General features: G+C 42.5%; 1 protein-coding gene across 14 annotated transcripts in view; it reads right to left on the bottom strand.

Moving 5' to 3' along the window:
- Nucleotides 1-12,295, bottom strand: part of LOC137134310 (zinc finger MIZ domain-containing protein 1-like) — a 91,138-nt gene that overhangs the window by 3,158 nt on the left and 75,685 nt on the right. For 8 of the 14 annotated variants that reach the window (XM_067519021.1, XM_067519029.1, XM_067519038.1 and 5 more), the window contains 18 exons: nucleotides 12,016-12,051; nucleotides 6,451-6,586; nucleotides 5,126-5,240; nucleotides 4,802-5,022; nucleotides 4,516-4,717; nucleotides 4,091-4,372; nucleotides 3,825-4,004; nucleotides 3,589-3,657; nucleotides 3,281-3,446; nucleotides 3,033-3,174; nucleotides 2,740-2,950; nucleotides 2,453-2,558; nucleotides 2,136-2,296; nucleotides 1,950-2,017; nucleotides 1,775-1,843; nucleotides 1,415-1,692; nucleotides 949-1,142; nucleotides 141-410 (listed from right to left, as the gene is read on the bottom strand). In XM_067519021.1, the coding sequence (XP_067375122.1) occupies nucleotides 141-410; nucleotides 949-1,142; nucleotides 1,415-1,692; nucleotides 1,775-1,843; nucleotides 1,950-2,017; nucleotides 2,136-2,296; nucleotides 2,453-2,558; nucleotides 2,740-2,950; nucleotides 3,033-3,174; nucleotides 3,281-3,446; nucleotides 3,589-3,657; nucleotides 3,825-4,004; nucleotides 4,091-4,372; nucleotides 4,516-4,717; nucleotides 4,802-5,022; nucleotides 5,126-5,240; nucleotides 6,451-6,586; nucleotides 12,016-12,051 (2,906 nt within the window). Of the gene's footprint in view, nucleotides 1-140; nucleotides 411-948; nucleotides 1,143-1,323; nucleotides 1,693-1,774; nucleotides 1,844-1,949; nucleotides 2,018-2,135; nucleotides 2,297-2,452; nucleotides 2,559-2,739; nucleotides 2,951-3,032; nucleotides 3,175-3,280; nucleotides 3,447-3,588; nucleotides 3,658-3,824; nucleotides 4,005-4,090; nucleotides 4,373-4,515; nucleotides 4,718-4,801; nucleotides 5,023-5,125; nucleotides 5,241-6,450; nucleotides 6,587-12,015; nucleotides 12,052-12,295 lie in introns of those variants that run through there. The other 6 variants (XM_067519047.1, XM_067519104.1, XM_067519094.1 and 3 more) reach the window with 3 other exon arrangements.

A 12,295-nucleotide genomic window follows, 5' to 3' on the forward strand; every position in this document is an offset into this window, starting at 1 on the left:
GTGTCCACTTAAACACTGCCACCACTGCTCAATAGCCCTAGTCCAACACAAACAGAGCACACAGCAAAAGGATGAAAGCTGCAGCCGACAATGTTAGCAGTTAAAAGGTAGCATGTGATGCACAAAGCTGACACACTTACATCCAGGGAGGGTTCAGGCATATCCTGGGCTCCCTGACCCATCTGCCCATCTGAGGAGGGGTTAAAGTTCAGATCGCTGTGGGGGTGATTGTTCTGCCCAGGTTGCTGAGGTTGCGACTGGCGATGCAGCTGCGATGATTGGCCACTGTGATGCAAGGGCTGCCCTGACTGGCCACTGTGATGTAAGGGCGGCCCTGTTTGGCTGCCAGGGTGGGGAGACGCATGCAAGCTCTGCTGCATGGAATTATGGGTTTGATCGGGATGGGACATCTGCAGGTGCAAAAGGGAGACAGGAAGCGAGAGAGATGGAAAAGGAAAAATAAAGAGCAAGATATATAGTGAGAGACAGAGAATGGAGGTGAAGGTGTTAAGGAGGGAGGGATGCATGGGAAGAAAGAAAGAGAGGAAAAAGCTAAATGAGTCCCAGCGTGGATAATGTGGAACAGGCCTTCTAAATGGAAGCTGTGATCAGCAGACATGTACAGCTGCAACATTATACGGTGACATGAGCATGTGAGCACGACTCAGCACACATGCTGGCTGGAGGCCCGGGCTGCACCTTGTTCAAATATCAATTCTGAGCCTCCTTTATAAGTAGGCCTGTGGCACAGATTGTCTGCAGATTCTCTTCTAAGAATTAAGGGACCAAGTTATGCCTGTAAACCTTACCTAAGAACTTAGGCGGTAGTTCAAATATAATCTTAATTTAGGACAACTAAATTTCAAATTGCTGTATTTTATCTGTAAACCTACATTTTTATCATAATGGCAAAGAAAAGCAAGAAACCCTGAAGTTTATTCTACTTACTGCATCATTCATGTGATTAAGGGGCTTTTCCTGGGAGAGGAGACCACCAGGCCCATCTGGGGGATGAGAGAGCTGGGGGCCATGCATGAAGTCATTCATTGGGGGACCTCCTCCTCCCCCTCCTCCTCCAATTCCGCCACCAGAGGGGTTCCCATGAGGAAAGTCAAAGCTCCCTTGACTGTGGTAACTGTTGCCTTGAAGGACAAAAGAACAAATTCTATTCATTAAATTGCTAACTGCACTTTGGTCTTGCAAAAAGTTATCATTTCAATGTGGTTACATAACAGAAAGAACACATTACGCTCATTACGGTAACAAAACATGCGACAAGCTTGCAAAATTTTAAAACCGGTTTGGCATAGCTTCAATATTTACCTGTTGTAAAATTCAAAACAGCTCAATTTTCCAACAAATGAGCTGACTATCTGGCTCTTTAGTTACACGTCAAGATCCCACTTTTTAATACCTGCTCCTGGGTAATCTCCCCCGTTCCCACTAGCATGTTGACCAGGGTGTGAGGGATAAGGGCCAGGACCTTGTCCAGAGCCAGGTCCAGGTCCGGGGCCAGGCCCTAGTTGGGCAATCATTTCCATCACATTGGGCATGGTCATTTGACTGGGGCTCATAGTCTTGAAACGTTTGGCCAGAGGTGCATCAGGGTCCTCTTTGATGTGTAGCTCAGACTTAATGGGAACAGGTCGCCAGCTACATGTCGGGTCTATAGTAACCTCCTCAAACTCTGAACTATGGGAGGAGAAATTAGAGAGGATTGGTTTATGTTTGAACATTTAGGGTGGATTTAGCAGGTGAAAGAGTGTAAACTTACTTTTGTATGGCATTGAGGATTCCCCACATGTACTGGTCCACCTCCAGACCTTCTAATAATGCAGTTTTACTGGCAGGAGGAAAAAAAAAACACAAGATATAATCAAATAACAGCCACCTTAACAGTAATCACATTTTTAAATCATCCCCCAAAAGACAATCTCTTGAAAACTTACTTGCACACAGGACACCTCCATGTCCCCCTCTCACAATTAAGCTGCAAGTAGGACTCCAGATCAAAGCACTGTGGAGTGGAATATCACAAATACTCATTGAAATAATCCTCCCCCTTTCACAGCAAAATGTGACACACATGTTCCATAACACAAAACTTGAACTGGTCTCTTATAACCGGAACACACCTGCACGTGTTTGCAGTCATGCCCTCGTGCAGGTAGCTGGATGCGTCGGAAGGTAATGGGACATTTTAGCGACACTTTAATGGCCGTCTGTTCTACACCGTCCTCCCCATTTAGAGTGGTGCTGCCCGCTGAGGCTGCCACGCTACTGAAATTTCTTTTAACTAACAAAAAAATAAAAATAAAATAAAGTGTTTCAGATAGATGGTGTACTTTAAGACACATTTTAAAGGCAAATGTAGAGAGATACAGATAGGTGCTTGTGTGATTAAGATGTACTTATGCATATTAATTACAACAAGAGACAACATGAGGTATACTCTTGGTGATGCAGTGTTCTGCAGGAAGGAGTCTCTTCTTCAGGAGCCCCTGGAGGACGGAGCGCACAGATGGCCTGTGGACCAGCTGCAGCACAAACAGGTGGGACTGCAAAGCAAAACATGAGAACATGAAAACAAACAGAGCTAACAAAGAAAGCTAAACCTCTGATTTAATCAGCGCAATGCATATACTGTACAAAAATAAATCATCCTGATGTTTTGACTAAATAGATACATGTCTGGACTGTTAGTAGTAGTGATACATTGTCCTGAGAGTGTTAACTCACACAACAGCAGGCGGTGACTGTGATCTGAATGGTATTTCTCCCGGGCTGGCATACATGTTTCAGGTGCAGGGGTTTATGGGAGGTTTTGTTGTCTCCTCTCTCAATGGTGAGAGGTGTGGCGTTGACGCTGACCTGGACGGAGGCTGGCCAGTTGGTGTTCATCTGCCTGTCTTCATGGTGGTAGCACTTAAACTGCAGCTCTAGGTCTGACCTATTAGAGCAACAATACACTAGACTGAAGCAAATGTGCAAATGTAATGTAAGTGGAGGCTTGTGTGCTAGCTCTAAAATACCTCCACATGAGGGTCTGGTGGACGGAGGGTCGAAGGTGGAAGACGTGGTTACTGACAGCCAAGTTGTGCTCCAATCGGAATGGCTCCAGCACCACGCCATCCCTGACTGGGAACGTCAGCCTCAGCTCTTCATTTGGGTTAGCTGGGAGAGGAGAAAAACAGAAGAGGTCAAATTTTATTTGTGAAGTCATATAATGCATCAATCAGACGAAGGACTGGACACTGGTCAGAACTGCTGGGGTACTCACTCGGAGGGGGTGGAAGTGCTGTCATATTTGGTTTCATGTCGGGTGGAAACGGGGGCTTCACATCCTGGTTTGGCGACAGGTACGGGGGAATGCTACTTCCTGGGGTCATAGGGGGTGTGGGGTTACCAGGGACTGGGGAATGGGGGTAGTTACTGGGCCTGGGGGGCTGTAAAAGGCAGGAAAGTGCAAAAATGAAAACATCTGTATAACTAATTTGACATCCACTACATGACTGGGTCAAGTTTAACACAAAGGTGCAGTAGTATAGTTAATATAATGAACTTTTTAATGCAGATAGGAAAACATACCCCACTGCCTTGGCCGTAGGAGTATCCGCCTCCAGAGAAGTTGGTGCTCTGACCATTGAAAGGCTCTTGCTATAAAGGAAATAAAAAGCAATAGAAATTTTAGCATATAGTTGGTTCCCAATTGTGCCATAAATGTGACTTGCGTATGCTGTGATAGGCTCCAGTCTCCCTTTTGACCATCCGTAGTTGTAGTTAAAAGAAAACTTAAAGGATAGATAAATGAGGGCATAACAGACCTTATAATACTGGCCTATAGGCATGCCAGGTGGGTACTGTCCTTGGCCCTGTTGCCCTGGCATTCTTTGGCTAGGGTAGTTAGGAGAGGGCAGTGGCCTGGAGGCATTCGATGCAGGGTATTGTCCCTGCTGTGGTGGGAACTGACTACTTGGCCCATACTGCTGACCCCCATAACTTGACTGGAGGAGGAAAGATAATGGAAAAGGTGTTAAAGATGTATTTCAGGAGCTATATGACAACTACAGGGTATTTTACTTATACTCACTTCCCCGGGATATGGCCTCTTCATCCCTTGCATGGGCATGACCGGTCGAGGTCCACTGGGATACCCTTGCTGAGGCATCCTTTGGCCGTGAGCCCCAAAAGGCCCCATGCCTGGAGTCCGAACCTGGTTCATCCCCATGGGAGGTCCACTCATATTTGGGTTGCTCATTGCTGATCCCATGCTGGTTGGATTCATACCTCCAGGTGGGCCTCGTGGACCAGGCTGGTTCATAAACTGGCTATTGTAGGCCTGAGTGGGGCCCATTTGGAACGACGAACACATCTGGAGGAAAAACAGAAGGTTTCACTTTAAAATGATTATCCCGGGTCCACAGCAGGTAGTTGGATAATAGGACCCAAGTCTACTACAGTGGATTTTGGTTAAGTGGTCACAGCTGGAAACACATTAACAGGAGTGTACTGTACCTGTCCATACTGGTTCATATCTTTATTCTGGGTTTCCTGCAGAGCTGCCACCGTAGCTGTCGCTGTGGCTGTTGCCGTAGCAGCAGCGGCAGCAACAGCAGCTGCTGCAGCGGCGGCAGCTGGCTGAGTGAAGTCACCAGGAGGACGTGTGTGGGAGGTCATTCCCATTCCTCCAGGAGGAGCATTTGGGCCTCCAGAATAACTGTAAAACATAGATGGAATGTTTTAGTCATTAGGGGAAATTTTACTCTTTATGGTTAAAGAAAACTCGTAGCAAGCCTCTTACCTCCCACTGTATCCCCCAGGACCACCTGGGTAGCCAGGTCTACTGTACATGCCCTGCTGCATGTAGGGCTGGTTGGAGCCTCCTTTGTTTGGGAACTGCTGCTGCTGAGTACTGAACTGAGGTGAGTTGAGCCCTGCTGCACTGGCAGACATACCCGATCCAATAGGGTTGCCCCCAGGATTCATGGGATTATTGCTGTTCGCCATCGGATTACCCAGCACCTGGATTTAACAAAGCATCAGGCATGAAGAAAAAATATCCATTAGGTTTGGAAAATGAAGAAAGCAAACACGTCTTCTGAATGAAGACTTGATGCTGACATACCTGACTCTGCGACGTATTGGTCACGCCCCACACTGTTGTAACCACAGACAAAGACCCAGGGGGCTGGTTGGTGTTTTGTTGCCAGGGGACAGAGTCATAGGGAAAGGATCCATCACTGGAAAGCAGATCAAAACATAAACATGAGCCTGATGTCACTTTAAGTTTCTGGCCAAAAAGAGAGCAAAGAGAAAGCCAACAAAGTTAAATGTCCGTCCAAAAATGTGAATAATCTGGGAATTCTATTTGCCAAAATGTTAGGCAATTGGAAATGTTTGGCATTCTGTTTCAAAACACGTTTTCAGCCAGGAGATCGGATATTGGCTGCACAATGAGATGAGCAAAAAGCCACAAATGAGCCGATATGGACCTGAATACAAAATACAATTGAATTACTTATTTGAGTTGTTAAAAAGTCTTTGGATTTAGACGGCATGTAAACAAATAGGGCAGAATATGACAGTCCGTTACGTATAATAAACTGAATTTTCATGGTAGGAGGCAAGAGGCCAGCGGAGTGGGAAGAAACTGCTGTTCTTGGACAGCAGTTTGTTTTCACACTGAGGTTAGATCTTGGAATGGATGACATGTTCAATATTTCCTCATTAAGGCACATTATTCCATGATCCTCAGCAGGGGGAAACAAGACTCCTGGCCAACTCCAGGATTTCTTCTTCTTCTTCTTCTTTTTCTTCTTCGAGAAGCATGAGCACACCATGTTCTCCGAAAAACATTACTTCACAGTTCTCTTCCCTATTGTTTTGTTTCTGCAACCCAAATCACCTCATCTCTGCTCAAAGCAATTCTGCCTCTGCTCCAAACAATGAAAATTCTCTTTGTCTTGGAATAGGCTTTATATGAGAGCTGAATTAAAGATAATAAGACCTCAGTAAAGATCAAGCCACTAAATATGATCTAAGAGTTTAGAAAAAAGGCTGATACATAGGACAGCGCCTGACAGTCAGAAATGACTTAAATAATGAATGATTTCCTTATAATTTCTCATCTATTTCCTTCAGTTACAGTTCTCCTTTGTTTCTTTATCTTATGCTACTTCTCTCAAAAACAGAAACAACGGGATGCACTATAACATTGTGAAACATTTTTGGTATAAATCACATGATTGAATTAAGACTTAGCAGTAAATGGATAAAAAATAACACTCTCAGAACAAAAATTAATGGCAGTTTTTTAGTGGTTGCAGCACAAAAGAACACATCGGGATCTATGGACAAAATGCTACAGAACCAAAACAACTATAAATTAAACATGTGTTTAGTGTAAGATGACCACAGTCTTAAGGTGTGTGTCAGAGGCTCCCTACTGACCTGTGTGTTAAGCTGGGCTTCATGCTGCTCATGCTGGGCTGCATGGGGACCTTTCCCTGTGATTCGTTCTGCCTGTTCTTCTGGTGACGTAGCAGGAGGAGACGACCCAGCTCCTCGCACCACGACGACAGCAGGGCTGGAAGGAAAACACACAGACACACACATGTGCATGTGTCGGTCTCTCCTCAGTATGGTGATGTCTGAATTACCCCATTGAAAACAGCTGCATTTTGTTTTCAGCTCTACTTATATTTTACTTTTAAATGCCAACCTCTAATGAACAGGTGTTTCAGCAGTGCAGTGTGTTGCACTGTGCGCTTATGTCCTGAGCTATTCAGGCTGATGGTATTGCTAAAGCCTCCAGGGGGCAGTCCAACTCAATAAACATACATTGATTATTTTCCTGAGTGGGTTTCACAACTGTTATACCACATTATCTCTACCTGCCGTGTCAAATATAAACTCAAATCTACCTACAGCACAACAAACCTCATAGTTTCTCTACCACAAAAAGGAAAAGGCTGAAATTAAATAGGAGAGGCAGAGAGAGACAGAGTGACTGGAGGTTACAGATATGATCTATGTAGGAAGAAAGATAGTGTGATATCTTCACTCTACTCCACTCAACACTATCTCCACACTTTTCATGTCTGCTATTATGACGAAGGAAAATTAAACTGTGCAGTCATCTAAATCTATTCGTGAAGATAAGAGTTTCAATATTATTTATTTTCTTTTGTTGTCCCAAGTGCCAATCAACATGTCTTTACTGAATCAATATGACAGCGTGTGGAGTCTTTCAACACACTGGCCCCTAGTCAAGCTTAAGTTTTAAAAAGAAAGGTTACAGTGTTCAAAAATTCGTTCATAATTTAAGATTCTATTTTTAGTCTCGCAGACCCAGATACACAAGCCTTTAGCAAGTGCTGTTACCAGGTTTTGTGTTTCAAAATGCAGAATTCCTCAAAATGTTGGTGCCCTGAAGAAATCCACATTCCAGGTTTAAAAAGTCTGTGACAATGCAACTATCTTTGCAGTGTAAAGGTGTAGGCCACAAAAAACAAATGTGTGAGTGAAAAGAGAAAAACCGAGACAATGTTGTGCGTTTGCATCTACAATTACTTGCGCAATGTGTAACCTGTAAGTTATGGTATTCTCAGGCTAAACTGTTTGATCTAACAACCTATTATATTTTCCTAATGATTAATATCTTACAAGTTACTACTTACAAACAAAACATGAGAAGAGAGAGAGAGAAAGACAAGGGAAAGGAGAGGAATAAAGAACAAAGCAGAGGAGTGGGAACGTTTTCTTCTGGAGGGTGGAGAGAGCCAAGCCTCCTAGTTAAAGAAGAATTATTCCACCCTGCCATTACAGAGAGCTTATCTCCCCACTAAATCACCACCTCCACACGAGGGACTGCCTTTTCAAGTGGCAACCCACCATTTAGACCTAAACATCATCTCCAACCACGAAGTGATGGGAGTCGCTCTGAGACATAGATAGAGATACAGAGGAAAAAGGTGAGCGGTGAGAACTTATATAAGTGTGGCTACGCAATGAATCTAACAAGCTGCCATAGCCAGAAGTCATTCATAACAGAGCAAGACTCCACTCTGGGAATGGCACACATTTAGCAAGTTGAATACAGTGTACATGACCTTGTTTTCACCTTTTCCAACAACATCACACATACCTGCAACTATGCTACCATAGTGTGTGTAAGTGCCCTCCTCACATACTGTACACACCCACGTTCATCTCAAGTTATTTTTCTTTTTACATTGTATCTTGACAACTTTATATCCTATTGTAATCCATCTGTTTGAACTATTATTCGTTTTGTTTTGTTAACGTAACTAATGGAGAACAAGAGTACAGGCAATCCAGCCAAACATATGTATAAGTAAACAAAAGGTCTGTCTCATCACACCTCTTTTGTTTTTCCTTCTTCAACTTTCATATTATTCCCATTTCATTCTCACTAAACCTTGTGGTTACTGAAGTCTATAACAGCTAACATATGGAGGCAAGGTCAAAGATCAAAGGCACTTTGGTAAAAACTTTATTCACTCAACACAATCTCTACAATCTCACCTTTCGCAGTCAAACAAAAGGTCCATGATGTTTTGTAAAGTATGCAGTATAAAAAGACAGATATACAAAAACATGACACTGTGAACCAAATCCTGTGAGTCTTGTTTCCCAAAATACATAAACATAAAATAATCACTGCAACATAAGTGCTCTCTGCAATATAGGCAATAAAAGAGTCATTTTAGTTTTGGGGGGGAAATGATACTACTTCTTATCCAGGAAAAAACTCAACTTCATCAAACTCAACTCTCTGCCTGCAGCGTGAGTGTTAAATTGTGAGTTTAGCCTTGCTTTGCCTAACACGGAATTTAATTTATCCATGATAATGTCACAATTCTATTTAAAGAGCAAAAGGCATTAAGATCCACTTGTGAGTGTGTAAGTAAAATAGTAAGAAAAAAAATACAAAATATAATTACAAATACATGACTACTAAAGAATTTGCTTCTAATGTCTAATAATAAATAGGTCTCAAGCCATAGTCTGAAGCTGCGCAGAGGTGCCTTCATTGGACTCTCTGAAATGGGTCTTGACACAGAGACTTTCCTGAGTCCTAACTGACCTAACGAGAAGCTGGTTAAGTCTTCTACCAGCAGAGAGACAAGAGCAAAATCGGATTCTTCAAAAAGGTTTCCTGAACCCTCTCAGAACAGCTCCATTACCTAGTGGCTTTTAATTGAGTAATGTTCAGACACACATGGGGCCTCCTCATTCAGCCTGTATTTAATGCTGTATGGGCGACTGATAGCAGAAGCCCTGGCTGATTCTCACTTCACCTTAGCCCCTCTGGGAGCAACAGGGAGGGAGTGTAAGGCTTGGTAACAGGCTGCAAGGCCCATTAGCTAATGACAGAGTGTGTGTGTACAAGTACTCTTTTACAATGAAACCCCAATGCTAATTACTATGAACTCTGACAGTGCTGAGTGTGTACTAGCATCTGTGTGTGTGTCTGTGTGTGGTAAAAGCCTTCTGCGACCGAGCATATCATTTGCCAGTTAAATCATGACAGATTGCTAACTATCAGGTTCTAGGACACTTACAATTTGTGCACCCCAACATAATTTAGTTAGCTGCTAGATGGTGACCCCATAACACCTGACGTGTTTTTAAATTGTCAAGCCCTAGATTTGCCACATGAACATAATTAGAACGACATAAATGAGAAGATGACTGAGACAACTCTGCCTTTCCATTTAACTGCTGTTCTCTTTAGCCAGGCAGTAAACACTGTGCTGCACAGTCTCCAGGTTTGTATCAAACATGTTGTGTTATACTTTTTACATTACTCAGCAATTAGCCTATATAGCAAAACAGAACATGCTAAAATGACCTATTTTTATGCCAGTGCGTGTCAAGTGCCAACAACGAAACAAGCTGCCACCCACTACAATAGTCATTTCACTGGGTGCAAACTGATTTTTAGCACCGAGGTACTGGGTATTTTGTAGGTTGTGACATCCTCTGTGGTAAAAGGGCAGCAGAGCTCAACAAGCACAGAGCAAAGTGCAATATTGTGATCAATGGTCTTACCATGTCTTTGCCTGTTTCCATGGCCTTGGCCAGTAACTTTGCACCAACTCTCCCAGATGGCAAAAAAATAACAATGCATTATATACAGTATGTGCAAATGTTGCTACATGCTATACTCAGCCATTAAAAATAGGCACGAAACACTACTTTTGACACGGCATATTGTTGGGCAGTGTAACCTTGTTTAATTTCCTTTTTGTGGGGATCTTGCTATCTGTCACTGACACACCAGATAACTTTCATTTTAAAGTATTATTTACTTTTATTAAACAGTGTCAACCAGCACAGGTGTTACATGTGAAACGCTCTAAACAGCAGAATATGGAATCCATACATCAGCAAATGTGCAAGGTTGGATTAGTAAATCTATGTGCTGCCACTACAGAACTGTTTTAGAAAGGATTGCGTGAGTTTTGTTTCCTAAAACCAAAAACCAGGTGAAACTCAACTGGTAACAAAAAATCGGCCTAATAGGAATTCAGGAATTGTATTTTTCTGACTGACAAATACATTTTTTGTATTTTCTGGGAAGCATTCACAGTTTATACTCAGTTGAAATTCATTACAGACAAAATGCCCTGACTACACACCACAGTAACAGTAAATGGCACCATATGTGACTGATACAGTGTCATGTAGCATCTATAAATTGTAGTTCTTTTGTCGCATTACTGAAACATATGTTTTCAGTAGGAGCTCTATCCAGGAAAATTGTGGCACAGAAATTTCGACCTTTGTAGCCTCATTTGTTTTGAATGCTAACACCAAGAAAGGACTTGTGGCAGTGAACGGTGCGGAAGGTTTAGTAAAACAACATCATTCTAGTAGCTGCATAAAGTGCTGGATCACTGTGACCCTGAGATGTCACTGTGCATGCTGCCCTTTCTCTGATGTTGACAGTGAGGTATAAATTTAGACTAACTAACTGGAGTAACTGGTTTGTTTGCACAAAAGCAGAAGTTTAAAGTACATACATTAATATTTGTCTAATTATATTTTATATATGTATATATCGTTGAATGCACATGTACAGGTTGAATGCACATCTCTGCGCTCAGACAGTATATTCAACACTAGTGACGTGAAGCCTTTACAAAGACATGTAATACCACACATGCAACTCTATTGTAGTTTTGTTGATAACAACACAGAAAAAAATATTAAAATTATATTTTCTGAGCATGAACACTGCAGCACTAGACATAAAGTCTTCTGAGACAATGTGTGGGATGATAAAAAAAGAAGCAATTTATAATAGATATCATAGACAGAGGTCTGTAAAACACTGGCAGGTAGCTCTATGCTGTGTGGGTACAAAATATTATGCAAAAGATGAATATGGAGTGGATATAAATTCCTGTGAAATAAAAAAAAGTCATGCTTTTTGCTGAAGTTTAATGGAAGCCATTTAAGCAGTCAATGATATCCCCCATCCTGCCCCTTCTCTGTTCAGCCAACGTCTTCCAAGGGAAGAGCATGTCAAATGGGCTTTAGTCTCAAGAGCTTGGAGGCAGAACAACTCAAACATGCCTGGCAGAGAGACCGTTCGGTGTCAGAAATCGCACTAAATCAAAACCAGGCCTTTATTGTAACTCACTATTCACATCAGAGTAAACGTAATCTGAAATAGCATCTAAATTAAAATGTGTCATTTTGTATCATTACTTATTGAATTGCTGATTGATTTTCCATGAATGTTTCATTCATTTTCATTGGTAAAACAAACACGTTTTACCATCTGGCTGGTTTGACAGAATTTCATCCACGGCCTCTGGCAGTACACTAGACATGTGGACAGAGGGGGGAGAGGATGGATGGAAGAATGCTAGACAGAGGACAGGTGGAGATGGAGGGAGTGGGCAGATCCCCTCCTCCCCAGGACATATGTGAGTCACAAGCCAAAGAGATGCTGCAGCCCAGAAGGAAGGGTAGCTCTACCTGAGTCACTCTGACATCTCCTGCAGGTGCTGGTTTCTGTGGGGTTCAAATTACACATTTTTAAATGGGGCAGAGTTATAAGAATCATTATGAACACCAAACATAATGCAGTATGACAGCTACAACCGTAGGAGCTCGGGTGAAAAATATGGGATTTCAATGTTGCATTGAGCCACAACAAAACAACAAACACAATCAATCAGATTTCTTTACGTATAGTGTGTGGGGGGGGATGTCTATTCAAAATGACTTTGATTGTCACTGCAAAAAACTGCATTTT

The sequence above is a fragment of the Channa argus genome, chromosome 1 (assembly GCF_033026475.1).
Source record: "Channa argus isolate prfri chromosome 1, Channa argus male v1.0, whole genome shotgun sequence".
NCBI classification, from domain to species: domain Eukaryota; kingdom Metazoa; phylum Chordata; class Actinopteri; order Anabantiformes; family Channidae; genus Channa; species Channa argus.